The sequence below is a fragment of the Zeugodacus cucurbitae genome, chromosome 6 (genome assembly GCF_028554725.1).
Source record: "Zeugodacus cucurbitae isolate PBARC_wt_2022May chromosome 6, idZeuCucr1.2, whole genome shotgun sequence".
NCBI classification, from domain to species: domain Eukaryota; kingdom Metazoa; phylum Arthropoda; class Insecta; order Diptera; family Tephritidae; genus Zeugodacus; species Zeugodacus cucurbitae.
Genome location: NC_071671.1, coordinates 338,260 through 353,573, shown reverse-complemented (window position 1 = coordinate 353,573; position 15,314 = coordinate 338,260). Strand labels below are relative to the sequence as shown.

General features: G+C 31.5%; 3 protein-coding genes across 5 annotated transcripts; all 3 read left to right on the top strand.

Annotated features, from left to right (window-relative positions):
* The first annotated feature begins 1,095 nt into the window (after positions 1-1,095).
* Positions 1,096-3,031, top strand: LOC105213447 (cofilin/actin-depolymerizing factor homolog). 2 transcript variants are annotated; one of them, XM_011186294.3, is made up of 4 exons: positions 1,096-1,257; positions 2,394-2,584; positions 2,640-2,745; positions 2,810-3,031. In XM_011186294.3, exons 1-4 carry the CDS (start codon positions 1,255-1,257, stop codon positions 2,954-2,956), a joined length of 447 nt encoding a protein of 148 aa, XP_011184596.1. In that variant the 5' UTR covers positions 1,096-1,254; the 3' UTR covers positions 2,957-3,031. The 2 variants fall into 2 exon arrangements, with proteins under 2 accessions (XP_011184596.1, XP_028897009.1); XM_029041176.2 differs by lacking the exon at positions 1,096-1,257 and adding an exon at positions 2,068-2,238.
* Positions 3,032-4,290: 1,259 nt separating this feature from the next.
* Positions 4,291-11,578, top strand: LOC105213448 (histone-lysine N-methyltransferase 2C). Its single transcript, XM_011186295.3, has 13 exons — positions 4,291-4,449; positions 4,598-5,476; positions 5,728-5,850; positions 6,035-6,204; positions 6,280-6,470; positions 6,530-8,610; positions 8,684-8,754; positions 8,862-8,932; positions 9,013-9,329; positions 10,022-10,224; positions 10,294-10,414; positions 10,473-10,595; positions 10,722-11,578. The coding sequence occupies exons 1-13, from the start codon at positions 4,389-4,391 to the stop codon at positions 11,246-11,248; spliced, it is 4,938 nt and encodes a 1,645-aa protein (XP_011184597.1). The 5' UTR covers positions 4,291-4,388; the 3' UTR covers positions 11,249-11,578.
* Positions 11,579-12,658: 1,080 nt separating this feature from the next.
* Tal (probable transaldolase) lies at positions 12,659-15,286 on the top strand. 2 transcript variants are annotated; one of them, XM_054234345.1, is made up of 4 exons: positions 12,659-12,706; positions 13,322-13,450; positions 14,015-14,138; positions 14,194-15,286. In XM_054234345.1, exons 2-4 carry the CDS (start codon positions 13,360-13,362, stop codon positions 14,972-14,974), a joined length of 996 nt encoding a protein of 331 aa, XP_054090320.1. In that variant the 5' UTR covers positions 12,659-12,706; positions 13,322-13,359; the 3' UTR covers positions 14,975-15,286. The 2 variants fall into 2 exon arrangements, with proteins under 2 accessions (XP_054090320.1, XP_054090321.1); XM_054234346.1 differs by lacking the exons at positions 12,659-12,706; positions 13,322-13,450 and adding an exon at positions 13,677-13,960.
* The last annotated feature ends 28 nt before the right edge of the window (positions 15,287-15,314 follow it).

Sequence of the window (15,314 nt, the reverse complement as noted above, 5' to 3'; positions counted from 1 at the left end):
AGAAAAAATTAGCATGCATATGTTTTTGTTTACATTTAATTGAAAAACATCTGTCAGTATTGCATATTTTCATTCACAATAAATAAAAAGCGGCCATGTTTAACAATGTTGCCAACGAAAATGCCACGAACTCTAACTCTCTAAAATTTTGAGGATTAAATGGGAGTTAGTAAACGGAGTTAACTGAGATAACTCTCGAATTAACCCCGATTAAAGCAGTTATTCCGAGTTAACGCCGCCGTCTGTCAGGGGTATTATTGTCTTCCCTAAATAAAAGCGGCAGCGGGAAATGACTGTCAAAAAATTCACATGGCCATACAATTTGTATGGCGCATACCTAAATAACGCGACGGCGACGCTGAGCGGTTGCAAAATTCTATTTTGACAGAGCGTACCGAAGTAAAGTTGGGTGTGAAAAACGAAGTCTCTCTGCAAAATAAAATTTCACAACAACAATTCAAGTAAACATTTTGATATCTGACGTAAAGTTGCCGCTTTTATTTAGGGATGGCGCATCGACGTTAACGCTAGCGGTAAAAAACGTTCCGCCAACGCTTTTATTTAGGGAAGGTAGTTAGTTTCCAGCTGCGTCCATCTCTTACGCTTTCTTTGTCCTTTGAGCCATTGAGTCGAGTCTCCAGTGTTCGGCGTTTGTTTGTGTTTTGAACACATTTTTTTCCGTGTGAACACAATGGATGACACCAAAAGAGAATCTCCCGAGAATTTGTGATAATAGTATTCCTTTGAGCCCTTTCACACAGGCAATTCCTGTTGCGGCATAATATGATAAAAATTAGGTAATGAAATATATTTTTTGATTTGGAACGATGCGGTCAAGAAGTTGAGTTTCTTTGGTTGGTTTCTTTCCAATGTTTTGCCAGAATGAAAAATTCTTTTTTTAAGACTCTACAGTAGTGAAAACATTAGAAAACATTAAAAAACATAAACGTGTAAATTGCAGAAACAAAATAATTGTAAATAATTATTTGCATTGCAGATGCAACTATTGCCAGATGTAGGCACGGGGTAAGTAATCTGAACTTATCGATTTTTATTAACGATATGTGTCGCTGTGAAACGGGAGAAAATGGAATGGAAACACCCTTTTTGCGAAGAACATGGTAATCATGAATTTTGGATAACTCATGCACATATACCCATTTGGCATTCGTGTGTACATTTGTACGTTCTGAAAGCAGTTGGTGCAATTGGATCAAACATTTTTAAAAGCTTTTGTGCATATAATTCAAGAAAATGGTATGTCTAATTATAATATTTGTAACTTATAAATATAAAAATCAAATAAAATATTACAATTTTATTCTTCTGAAAAGGAATAATTATAAAGATTCCTAATTAAGCATATTGAAATTTAATATCTTGAGTGAAAATTTTGTCAGTATAAGTGCCGAAGCTTGTCTCCTCCGGCAATACAAAAAGCCGGAACGAGTATATATCGACTAGCACTTCTTTTGTCATACATAATAAAATTTATTGTTGAATATACTTTTTATATTGTTAAATAAGAAAGATTTCCACTTGCATTGCTATATGTATATACATATTTTAATATCAATTTGTTACTAAGACGTGGTGGGGGATATAATTTATTGTAAAATGAAAGTATATGCGGTGGCGGTTTCGCGGTGGTATGAGTAAATGATTCATTCTGCTATATGTTAGCGGTGTAGTGGAAAAAATATATGTGTATATACTAAAGTATAATTTCAAAGTATGATCAAATACAATATTTAGAAAAAGAAATTAAACTCGAAATGAAATCAAAGTGATTTATCGCCATTTAACCAAAAAGTTCAAATTTAAATTTTCTACGACCTTGGAAAGAGGTCGTTTATAACAAATTTGTTTTTTTGTTTGTAATTTGGAAAAATTAAATAGAAAACATGTGAGCTTTTTCTTATTAATAAAAATAATAAATATTTGGAAGCAGGCGCATTGACAGCATGTGCGTACATATGTGTATATTTTTAAACTTGTCTATTTTTATTTTTATGTCAGACCAATTTTTACACTTACAATCATCAAAAGAAATTTCGCTGCATATTTTGAAAAAAAATTGTATAGTACAGTTTGTTCCATTCAATGTTCATAGATAAATAGAAGTATCTATAAAATTAACTAAAAATATAAAAAAACTATAGTTTTATAGCTAAGTGCAGAAAAATACGTATGAAATAATGTATAGAAGAATTTATTTACGCATATGTATTTGAAATGGTTTGTGTGGCGGTTGCATGAAACTTTTGAGAATTTTACTACCACTATTTCAAGTGTTATTATACAATACATATACTTTATATCCATTCATTTATAAACAATTTGCCATCTTTACTATTGTAAAACTATTTTTTTCTTATATTTATTAATTTAAGGCTTCCGGTGTTACCGTGTCAGATGTTTGTAAAACCACATACGAAGAAATTAAAAAGGATAAAAAACATCGCTATGTAATTTTTTATATACGAGACGAGAAACAAATTGATGTTGAAACAGTAGGCGACCGAAATGCTGAATACGACCAATTTCTAGAAGACATTCAGAAATGTGGTACAGGAGAATGCCGGTGAGATATTGTTTTATTTATAATTGTTTTTATAATCTAATCCAGAGTTTTTCAGTTATGGTCTGTTTGATTTTGAATATATGCATCAATGTCAAGGAACTTCTGAGAGCTCAAAAAAGCAAAAACTTTTCTTAATGTCTTGGTGCCCAGACACCGCTAAGGTAAATTGTACATATGTAAGAGAGAATGAATCATAAAATAATCGGCGAATTGAATATCTTTTAGGTTAAGAAGAAGATGTTGTACTCAAGTTCGTTCGATGCGTTGAAGAAATCTTTGGTGGGTGTTCAAAAATATATTCAAGCTACCGACCTTTCCGAAGCTTCTAGGGAGGCAGTTGAAGAAAAATTACGCGCCACAGATCGTCAATAAATATACTACAGTGTTCTACTTTTTTGTATTTGTAGTAGAAATAAACAAAAAATAAAAAAAAAGAAGTACATACAAGACTATTTTTAAATAGGGGCTCATCTTAACAAAATTTTTCCATTAAGTCAATAGAAAATTTATAAGATGTAATACCGCTTTCACATAAGGCTTGAATAATTGTAACAATTCCAACTACTTTTCGAAAAAGTTACTCCTTTCGGCATTAATTAATTTGGATGACTACAATATATAGTTAGTCACATCAGACCTACACTCAACCTTCACATATAAACACTGCGTAAACTAAGTATATAAAAAGGGAAATGATTCAGCAAGAAACACACATACAAACCCAAATATGAACTCTTGCCTTATATGGTAAAGGCGTCATTTTTTGGAAATGTTACTTGTAGCATACACTATGAGATTTTTAATATGCTATTCGAAACGAGAATGTACTCCGTCGAAAACGAAGAACTTAAATGGGTTTGTATCGATACGACCCCTTTCACACAGGCAATTTTTGTCGCGGCAATTCTTATTTTTATAGGAGAGGGGGCGACGAGGAGAGGAGAATCGCGCCGAGTCTGCTGTGTTCAGGCAACACGCTTTGTGTTCTTATTCGTAACAGTTCGCTGCTACGTAACAGTGTTGCATTTGCACATATTTTAAAATTACTGTTTACAATATATTTGAAAATTTTAATTTAATCATTTAATTTTGTATGTAATTTGCAAATACATATAGAAATATGCATAATATAATTAAAATGTGCTAGAAAATTGAGAATAACGATAAAAATTAGTTAATGAAATATATATTTTTTGCTTGGAAACGATGCGTACAAGAAGTTGAGAAAATAATATGAAAGAGAATGACAGAAAAACACGAACAGAGTTGTCGAACAAGAATTGCTCGTGTGAACGCAAGGGGCTACAGCAAAAGAGAATCGCCCGAGAATTAGCAACAGAAGTTGCCTGTGTGAAAGTGGACTACATAAGTTTGTTATGTGAAATACAGTTATACTAATGTCTACACCTGGAGTTCATGTAACATAGCGTTTGCACTATTTCCAGTTCTTTAGCACACCACATTTCATAAAAGAGTGTAGTGTATGCAATTTCCAGTTCTTTAGCACACCACAGTTCATAAAAGGGTGTAGTGTATACAATTTACTATACAATTTGTTTTAAAGCAAATTTTAATTATATTTAGACCATTTGGCCATGGTAATTATTAAAATATAAAATATTAAAACAGCTGAAACAAAATTTTGTATGAATTCGCTTTCGCTTACAAGTACTTAAACTCCTGCGTATGCTGTGTTGTTCCATTTCTAATTGTTCCTCTTTAAATGTGAGAAACAGTACTTACATCGGTATTATTAACATAACAAATCAATTTGGACTGATGGTAAATAATTGAGCAAAATATAATGGACCTGGAATTAGTTTGTGAAGAAACTGATTTGGATTCGCTGCAACCATATCCCTCTGGTAAATTTGAAAATTGCAAACTAAATAACTATATTATTGTTTTGACCATTCAAACGAAAAACATTATTTAAAGAAAGAAATAAGTTCTTTCATTTTTGGCATTAATGTGTCATATAATTAACTTTTAAATGATCTATGGATTTCACAGGTGCTCCTTCTACCCCAAATTCGAACCGATCATCTCCAACCATTTGTAACGATGAAGCCAATTTTCAACCACAGTTATTTTTACAAGGATCTTCTGAAAATGGAGACTCATTTTCAGGATTTATGGCAGGAATGGAAAGTAAATCAAATAATTCTAAAAGAGGTCCCGGCCGACCTCGGAAAGATTTACCCCAATGTAAAAACAGTGTGAAACGTAACAATATTTCTGTAGCGCCATTGTCGTCATCTGAAAGTTCCAATACAGGATATCCTGAAGATAAATCAATAACAAATGTAGATGAACTTTCAAGTAATGAATACGCGGGAAAAATATGTTGTTTATGTAATCTTGATGAAAAGAGTGCTTTGGGACAGGGAGATTTTTTAAGGTGGGAGGTGGATCCGGATAACTGTGAGAAGGCTATTCAATACTATATGGAAAATACCACTAAAAGCGATGAAACATTAAGAAATACCACCATAGACCAAGTTTCATTTCGACGACATAAAAGTAATTGCAGAGTGAAAATTTCTCAAAATGAATGTTTCAATGAATTGGATAAAATAGGACATTCGGAAAAAGTGTCTTTGAATACTCTTTTAGATGGTTCATATATATATTTACATCGTATGTGTCTTATGTGGTCCCAAGGAGTATATGGAAAAACTAATGAAATTAAGTCAAACATAGAGTTCATAATTGCTAAAAGTCTCTCCCAAAAATGCTCATTTTGTGGACAGTATGGAGCAAGTATCACTTGCAAAATGAGTTGTACAAAAATATTTCATTTGCCATGTGCTGCAGCATCCGCTAGCTTTCAAATCATGGATAACTTTATGGTGTTTTGCTTGGACCACATTGAACAAGTGAAGATTATATGTAAGTATATAAAAAGCCGATTAATTTTTTTATTAATTAACCAAAATAATGCATATATAAATATTTTGTAAATTATTGAAACGGACATAAAAACATAATATTACACCTACAAAAGAAAAAAGTGTTTAGTGTTCTTTTTGATAACTTGTCGGAATTGATATGATATGTTAATGAAAGCTATCGACTTATTGTAATATCAACAACAAAAAAAAAAAAACATAAAAATTAAGAAAACAATCTTATATTAACAGGTCCAGATGCTAATATCACGTGTCAAAACTGTTCAACCACGGATAATATAGTAAAAATGATCATGTGCGCCACTTGCGGTGAACATTTTCACACCAATTGCGTTGGTCTAATAAATACTCCAGGTCAGTTTATACTAATATATAAATATGTTTGGTTACAATTAATACGCAATTTCAGCAATCAAAAATTTTGAAAAGTCGATAATAAGATAATTATATAATGATAATTCCTTGATATTAAGTTATAGTACATATTTATGTACACAAAATTTGTTTTTTTATTTTTATGATGAAATTGTGTTTTTAGAAACTCGAGCGGGATGGAATTGTTCCAACTGTCGTAAATGCCAAATTTGTAGAGAAGGTGACGGTACCGAAGGTCGTTTAATTAAATGTGAGCAGTGCCAACGATTATATCATAATACCTGTCTGCGACCCACGATTTCATCTTTGCCAAAATATGGCTGGAAATGCAATGTAAGTACATGTTAAGTTATATAGATTCTTTAAAACACCTTATAATATAAATGTATAAAATATATAAACTTTTAGCGTTGTCGAGTTTGTACTGACTGTGGTTCAAGAACTCCAGGGGGTGGAACGTCATCTCGATGGCACTGTCATTACACAATTTGTGATTCATGTTACCAACAACGTAATAAAGGATTTTCTTGTCCTATTTGTCATAAAGCTTACCGAGCTTCTGCTCATAAAGAAATGGTTAAATGCAATTTTTGTCATAGGTAAATATGTTTTAGCTTCATACATTTCATGAATTAATTTTTTGTTTTATAATTTTTAGGTTTGTACATAGTACATGTGACGAAGATGCAGACTTGATTACTTATCATAAAAATAAGGAAAATAATCCGGATTATGATTATATATGTCCGCAATGTAAATTATTATCAATGAGTGAAAAGATTATTACAAATCAAAGTAATCAAAATCGCTCAGGAGAAGGAATTACTTTGCCTCAAGGAATAGATGATAATTTTATTAAGGAAATGGACATAGAAAATTTTCAAAATAATTGTGGAAGTGATTTTAATTTATCAGAATCTCAATCATCCAAAATATTCAGAAAAAAAATATTTTATCGCGGTGGTCGAGGTGGGAAATTGATGGGACAAAAGAGTAGCATTTTAACACATCTAGGACGAAAACGTAACTCTGTACGAGGTAAAGGACGACAACTGTTATTAAATAATATCAATTTAACTTCAAATGGCGAAAGATTACTAACCTCGAGTAAATCCTGTGATGATTGCCAGTCCATGGAAAGGAAAATGTTACTGTGCTCTGCAAAGGACAAATTTCTTTTATCGCAAGACTTGTGTGTAATGTGTGGATCTGCTGGTCTTGAAAAGGAAAGTAATCTTATTGCTTGTGCACAATGTGGCCAATGTTATCATCCTTATTGTGTGAATACAAAAATATCGACAGTAATTTTAGAAAGGGGTTGGAGGTGCCTTGATTGTACTGTATGTGAGAGTTGTGGTCAAAGAAACGATGAGGGCAGACTAATCCTTTGTGATGAATGCGACTTGTCATATCATATATACTGTGTGAGCCCTCCTTTAGAAACAGTACCACATGGGAATTGGAAATGTAAGTGGTGTGCTGCTTGCCAAAAATGTGGTCGATTTTCCCCGGGTGTAAACCAACAAAGCCGTAATATAGTAAATAGTAGTATTATGGAATGTGGTCAATGTTTAAGCCAAGAAATGTGTTCGTTTTGCGGCCAACGATATAATGATGGTGAGCTCATTATCCAGTGTAAAAATTGTGAACGTTGGTTACATTGTCGTTGTGACTCTATAAATACTGAAGAAGAAGCCCAAATATGTGATAATATTGAATATCATTGTATTCTATGTCGACCCAAGGACAAAACATTAGCCCAATTTTTATGTTCAAAAACGTCAAAGATCAATAAATCAGTACCACCAATCGCTGACACTATAATATCACAAAATAATGACACGGAAACTACATTTTGGGTAGATGGCGTTAGTATGAGCGAAAGAGGTGCTAATATGATTAAAGCATTGTCGACAGACATAAAAAAAAAACGTAAGGTACGTACTCCCAATGATTCACAAAATAAAGAATCGGGAATATTAGCAGCTATTGAGTCCGTTGTTGCTGGATCTAATAACAATGTTCCAATAGAAGACAATATTGAAGCAGAATCATTAAAAAAGAGGGATACAGATCATTATAAGGACGGAATGGTTTGGACAGGTGCCGATAATAATCCACCCGAAGGATTTTCAATTTCTACAAATGATGATGGAATATCAATATTACGGAAAAAACGTCAACGAAATTTACAAAAAATTGGTATCGGCGGTTTCAGTGTGCGAAATCGTGCGATTAAAAAGGACGAAACGGCGCAAAATTCTAATAATTGTAGCGATCCAGAAAAGAGAAAGAAAGCCGTTCGAAAAAAAGTTAAAAGCCGTTTAAGTGAATCCTATCCAGCTTACTTGCAAGAGGCATTTTTTGGCAAATCATTACTTGAAATGAAAACCAAAAGCCAATTATCCGTAGACGATTCTGATATATCCGATGAACAAATTGAGCTCATTGATGCCTTGTTTTCTGAAGAACTACCTTGTTCAGTCAACAAAACTGATCCAGAGCTACCTAAAAATACTAATGAAGAGCAAAGCAACTCGATTTCCACTTTGACTCCAAACGTCAAATTAAAATGTAAAGATGTGGATGAAAGCGTAACTATTGCAAATGGAATTGAAGCAACGAGCTCCATTAATACAATTTCAATGCAAGAAATTTCCAACAGCAACATAATAACATCATCAAAATTGGTTGAGTCAAAGAGATCTAACACAAAAGTCGATGAAAAATCCAAGTCAGGTAAATAATTTTGAATATACTTGAGATTATTGATTTATAATTATTACAAAATATCTGAAAATATAATTGGCAGCAATATTCTTTACGGATTTATCAAATGAATCAGGTAGATCTCCGTCCTCTTCCGTCAATGTTAAAGGTCAAGTGAGTATGTTATTTTATTTTTCAATTATTTATCAGATTCGTCATTAAATTATTTCCTTATATCATGTTTTGTTTTATACACATCTAATTTTATAAATATTCTTAAGGTGATTCCTACCCCCGATGACCTTACAATGAAACTAATATATTCAGAAACACAACGAGGTATTGATTTCAGGTAATTATTTCTATATATTTTAAAATAAAATATGTCTTATTTGAAAACTTCTGTTAACGAATGTTGCTTTGTTCATTTAGTACGATTGCGCTCTCAAAGCAAACGGAGGAGACTAATTTACTAGTTAATAATTTAAACGAAAATGAGGCAAATGTGGCTTTTATTTCGCAATCTCCGAAACAAAATCGAGAACAATCATCCCAAATACAAATATTGCCGATACATGTTCCAGTGCACAATACAGCATGTACAATTGATAATCCTGCTTCTGAAAATTTGGTAATTCCTCATAGCCAGTTTACTCAACAATTGCAAACTCCACAACTTAAAAATGCTCCGCCACAACTTGATTCAGCTGGGACACAAAAAACAGCTGAAAAGATGAGACGAGATGAAGGTATGTATTCTTGTATTTAAATTTTTTTTGTTTTTTGTAATCAGAAAAAGTGAAATAAATTAACTAATCACTAATCAAATTGATATTATATGTATCCAATCCAAAATAATCAGTAATATTTTGAAATCTGTTGAACAAAGAATCGCATATTTAATTGTGCTCAACGAAGAAATTTGTGGTGCTCATTACGGCATCCCGATTTGCTCCATTTTCTTCCTTCTTTGAAATTGAACCCAACTGCAACCAATGATAGAATTTAAAATTTAAAAGTAATGCCAAGAATACAAAGACTGCTTCTAACAACTTGGTGACTTTTCTCGTCCCTCTCTCTCCGAATTGTCATTTGGGACAGAGTACTTTGTATAACTAATGACTAAGTATGAAGAAAATTTGTTCAATACGTATTACAAAATTGTCTTGATAAAAGTTTAACAACACTTCGAATCGATGAATGTGTTCTAGTTATTTTATCATAGAAAAATAATTCTTTGTACTTAAAAGTAGTTCAAATTGGGTCAGAATCAGAACTGGCCTACCAGTTGGTGGAAATTAAATTTTTCATATCCGAAAAGTATCCGGTTTTTTTTTTCAAATCATTGTGAGGAATGCTGTGAAGTTGACACTTGACCGAATAAAAATTCGAGTACATTCTAATTATGCAGACTCTCACGCATATTCTTGCTATATTTTAGATTTGGGAAAAACAGCAACAATATCGGCAGTACTTTATGCTAATACTCAGCATCCCGAGCTAAAACAGATGTATCCAAACTGGAACGATCGTTGTAAACAGATTCTTAAAAGGTGGCGCTCACTTTCCAATGAGAAAAAGGCTCCATTTCTCCAACAAGCAAAAGACAACAGATCTGCTCATAGAATACGGAGATCGCAGCAGGTATTAACTTTACATACATATAAACATTTTTTATGTGAATACTCTAAACATATTGAACTTATTGATTAGGATCAAGAAAGAATATGTTTTAATCAAAAGTCCTTAAAAGAGCAAGAACAAGAACGTATATGGAAACAACATCAGGCAAAAGCTAAAGAATCGCAAAACAGCGTAACTTATAATAACAGAGGTTTGTTTTCAGTAACTATAGTTTAAAATTTAGGTTTAAAAAAATAATTTTATTTCAGGGTATTCATTTGATTTGAATGGAGCTTATGAAATGAATGCAATAGACAAGCGAGAAGTAGTATACAACGGGGACTCCATGCCAAAAAAAACACAACCACAACTGGTTTCAAAAGATAAACATGGTAACTAAATCATATATTTGTAATTCAGTAATTTTATATTTTTCATTACCTATAACCTATACAATTTTATAAATATTTAATTAATCGTATTTTCGTCTGATTTTTATTTTAATTTATTGCGGATAGATAAACAGTCTGAAAATAAACACCTAAGAACATTGCTTTTAAAGGAACAGCAGCTAAGGTCGACAATAACAGATCCTTGGATATCGAACTCAGCACCCAACAATTCTCCCAGCAGTTTGTATCAACATTCTTTGTCCAGTGATTTGATGTCTACCTCAAATAAATCAAATTCAATTGCAAGTATTGAAAGTAAAAGTGTTCCGGTTGATGAATCTAAAATTTGTAAACCGTTCGAAACTGTTCAGTTGGAACAAAATAGTTGTAATGAAAATAAACACGGTTTTAAAAGCCGTAAAGATATTAAATCAACGGAAAGTGGAGAGCCTGAGCTTGAAAAACTGGACTCTGATGAAAATGGGGCTTTCGGAGATATTTTGGGTGGCTTGGGTGATGGAAATGACGATGATCTCTTAAAATCTTTAACGGCAGAAATTGGAGACGATTTTAATATTCTTGAATATGCGGATCCAGCTTTAGACGAGCTAGCTTCAAATCCAAACTTATTAAACAAATTAGATTTTGAATAATTACCTTGTTACAAACATTAATTAAATAACAATACCAATTTATACTAATTTGTAACGATATAACGCATCCCAAAATTGTTTTGCAACTTATGATAATACAAGAAGCAAGTGAAGTATTTGCTTCCATATCCACCAATGGGTATATTGTATGATCTGTTATATCTTAGTTTCCCTTTTGATCTAAGCAAAACAGAGAATCTTCGTCAAATTACGCACTAAAATATTTATTAGTGAAATTTATCAATAAAAACTCAATGGTTACTGAATTATATTTACTGAAAATAAAAATTAAATTTATTTACTCAAAATAAAAATAAAATAAAATTTATTTACTGGTATATGTTTTAACTGAATAGAATAGAATAGAATAAAAAGAGTGGTTAAAATGTGTTAAGATTTTTTTTTCGATTCCAAGCCAAAACCTTTTTTCAGCTTTCGAATTTATATATTTGGTAAAGAGTGTAAAGTTTTATGGGAAAATGGGAAGAAAAATCTGTATTTATTTTTTAAGGCGCGAAAAAAAATTTCACAATGCTAAAATAATTACAGGTAAATTAACAAAGATACCGTTTTTTTAATTAAGCGATATAACACTTTGTCAACAATTAGTAATTTATTTAACTGATTGTATTAATCTCGATATAATAAAATCAAGGGTTAGGCACTATATAATTTAATTGACAGTCTTGTGTTTTGTTCGCTTTGAAATTTACGTCTTGAATCTGTGTAAAACACTTCTAATATATTAGTAATAAATAAGGTTTCTAAAAACGTGGCATCGCTGGTGATAACTTCTTTGCATGGTTCTATTTCCATTGCTACATTTCCGCCAAAGATGACATGATACGAAACTCTCTCATTTTTCCTCAAACCGAATTCCCTGATCTCTCATTTTAAGTTGGTAGCAATGCGAGTTGAAGGAATTTTTGACAGAAAAGGCGGGATGCCAGAAGTAATACCGATAAAAGTATATGACAAAATCAGTGCGAAATATAATTTTAGGGAAATACACTGATAATATTAAACTGTGTGAAACTATTATTTTTGCTATTATTTGTTACAAATGATATCTAATATATCAAGTGACATCATTATATTTAATATATTATATATTTTATGTTAATAAATTAATATATTTTGTTGCATGAATTTATAAAAAATCATGTTTTTATTTTCTTAATTATTTATAATTAGTATATAAATATATTCAAGTTAGTATATATATGATATAGGTCTAATAGGGAACAGAGCATTTAAAAATAATATCTAAAAGTTAAAATACCCAAAAGTTATTTCTAAAATGCCCAATTTATTTTTTTACATAGCGGGATCATTGTCAAATGTTATAAAAAATGTGGATTTTTACAGCGCTCTCTCAGAATAAAGAGTTTCGTATCATGTCATCTTTGTTTCCGCTCTGAATGAGTGAACATTAGAGAATAGTTTCTGGATTGTCATCAGGGATAAAGGGATGTCCAACTTATTCCAGTGTGAGAGCACCTCAAAATTTGCGTTTTTTATAACATTTTGCCTTATTACCAGATCAGACAAAATACTAATTTTTGGGCATTTAAATAAAAATACCCAACATTTATTATGGTTAAAAATTATTATATACTGAATGTTTAATATAAAATAACTTATTTCAATTTTATTTAGCGATAAAATGGTATATTAAAATAGCCGGTTTTCGAAGTTTCAGTAATAAATATGGTCAATTATTAAGTGTCAACTGAAAATAAATCAATTTCTTTTATAATTTTGCATGAAAAATTAGTTTCTCGATGCTGCAATTCACAAAAATATTCTTAAACCACTTTTAAATTACGCGTTTTCATTGATATTTATTGTTTTAAGTTCTTATTAGTGATCTTGCAAGGCGGCTAAAAATGTCTCCATCGCATTATTTTTTTGGCAACATTTCAATCTGGCCTTTCCAGTTTCCCAATTGCGAAACGTCAAAACCTCCTCATCTCGACAAACTGTCAAAGTTTAGGTGGTTTTGACGTTTACAATTACGCTCTCACTTCCAGTGATATGAGAGTTGTACATCTCTTTATCTCTGATTGTCATTATCAAGCGGAGCTTCAAAGACTTAGTTTGTATTCAAAATGGAAGGAACAACGAAAAAACAAAAGTTGTCTACATTAGATCAGTTGAAGGAAATCACTGTCGTTGTGGCTGATACAGGAGATTTTGAAGGTATAGTATAGCAATACTTATTTTACGGCAACAACATTTCCAATAGTTTATGTATCTTATCAGTACAAACTCTAAAGTTAATACAAAGTCAGCTGAATGTCAAGTGAATGGCAGAGAGGTTTCAGAGTTAATTGTCATTGCAGCAGAAGGTTAATGACGATACTCCATAACAATAGTTTAAGCTAAATTTTAAATAAAAAAATACATACATATGTACATATGTATATGTCTGTATGTTCTTGACGAACATTCTAAATTATAAATTTTCTGGATTATTGGAACAATGAACCTGAAATTTCGCCTTCTCATTTGGCCTAGATGAATTGACTTTCCTTTTTCTAGTGTAACTTTTGACGCTGGGGCCGAACTAATTAATTATTATGAAAAGTTTTTGTAATTGGAAATAATATGGTTTGACATTGGTTGTCAAGGTGTGATCACGGGCTGAATATCATGATTCAAAAATTTGATTGTCGATGATTCTATTAAATCAAGTTACTTACCTAATACGTAATAACTTACAAAAGAATGATGTTCGTAGTATTGAATTAAATTTTATTTTAGCTATGAAATTGTATAAACCTACTGATGCCACAACAAATCCATCGTTACTATTTTCTGCGGCTAAAATGGATCAATATGACCATATACTAAAGGAAGCTATAAATTATGGGTCGAAAGTTGGAAAGTAAATATAAATTTAATACTTTTTATAACGCACTAAAAGTACATACTTTTTTCAGTTCAATAAATGAAAAGGTTCAGGAAGCGATTGATTACTTATCCGTGCTGTTCGGTTGTGAAATTTTAAAAATTATACCAGGAAGAGTTTCAACTGAAATCGATGCCCGTTTATCGTTTGATACAAAAAAAAGTATCGCAAAAGCTTTAAAGTTAATACAATTATACGAACAAATGGGAATTCAGAAAGATCGAGTTCTCATTAAAATTGCATCTACATGGGAAGGCATCCAAGCAGCAAAAATATTAGAAGAAAAGCATAATATTCATTGCAATTTAACACTACTGTTTTCATTTGGTCAAGCTGTGGCATGCGCTGATGCTGGGGTAACTCTGATTTCGCCGTTTGTTGGTCGTATTTTAGATTGGTATGTTGCTAATACCAATACTAAAAGCTTTGAACCGGAGAAAGATCCAGGCGTCATATCGGTTACTCAAATCTACAATTATTATAAAAAATATGACTATAAGACAGTTGTTATGGGTGCATCGTTTAGAAACGTTGGAGAAATTAAAGCATTAGCTGGTTGTGACTATTTAACAATAAGCCCGGCTCTGTTGAAAGATCTTGAGAATGATGATGAGCCTATCAGCCAGCAGTTATCAATAAAGAGTGCTAAATCTACGGATATTGAAAAAATTAATATCGATGAAGCAACATTCCGTTGGTTACTTAATGAAGATGCCATGGCAACGGAAAAGCTTTCTGAAGGTATAAGGAAGTTTGCTCAGGATTCTAAAAAGCTTGAAGACCTGATAAAAAAATACATAAATAATGCTTAAAAGTTAAAATACATACGTACATAAATATAATAACATAATATATAAAATGTACATAAATAAGTAAAAAAAATTATTTTTGAAGTTGTACCCAGAATATTTACATAGATAAAGAAATGGAATTAAGAAAGGGAAAAGGTTCCTAAATATTCTCTTCGAGTTCAAAGAGTTATAAATACTTTCTAATATATCCGGTTTAACGTTGATCTTTTTAACATTCTAGGTTTTGAAATTGTATAATCTGTATATTACCATTTTGTATACGTATGTATGTATGTATAAAATAAAAAAAATATTAATTTTTTTGTACTTCAATCGATGTTATTTTTAGTGTAGTTGTAGA

What these genes read in the sequence shown, in the direction of transcription:
- LOC105213448 (XM_011186295.3), top strand. Translation starts at nt 4,389, where the DNA reads ATGGACCTGGAATTAGTTTGTGAAGAAACTGATTTGGATTCGCTGCAA. An exon ending in TGGTCTAATAAATACTCCAG is followed by an intron (nt 5,851 to 6,034) that starts GTCAGTTTATAC and finishes TTGTGTTTTTAG; the next exon opens with AAACTCGAGCGGGATGGAAT. An exon ending in GAATACGGAGATCGCAGCAG is followed by an intron (nt 10,225 to 10,293) that starts GTATTAACTTTA and finishes CTTATTGATTAG; the next exon opens with GATCAAGAAAGAATATGTTT.
- Tal (XM_054234345.1), top strand. Translation starts at nt 13,360, where the DNA reads ATGGAAGGAACAACGAAAAAACAAAAGTTGTCTACATTAGATCAGTTG. An exon ending in TGATACAGGAGATTTTGAAG is followed by an intron (nt 13,451 to 14,014) that starts GTATAGTATAGC and finishes ATTTTATTTTAG; the next exon opens with CTATGAAATTGTATAAACCT. An exon ending in TATGGGTCGAAAGTTGGAAA is followed by an intron (nt 14,139 to 14,193) that starts GTAAATATAAAT and finishes TACTTTTTTCAG; the next exon opens with TTCAATAAATGAAAAGGTTC.
- LOC105213447 (XM_011186294.3), top strand. An exon ending in TGTGGTACAGGAGAATGCCG is followed by an intron (nt 2,585 to 2,639) that starts GTGAGATATTGT and finishes AGAGTTTTTCAG; the next exon opens with TTATGGTCTGTTTGATTTTG. An exon ending in GGTGCCCAGACACCGCTAAG is followed by an intron (nt 2,746 to 2,809) that starts GTAAATTGTACA and finishes AATATCTTTTAG; the next exon opens with GTTAAGAAGAAGATGTTGTA.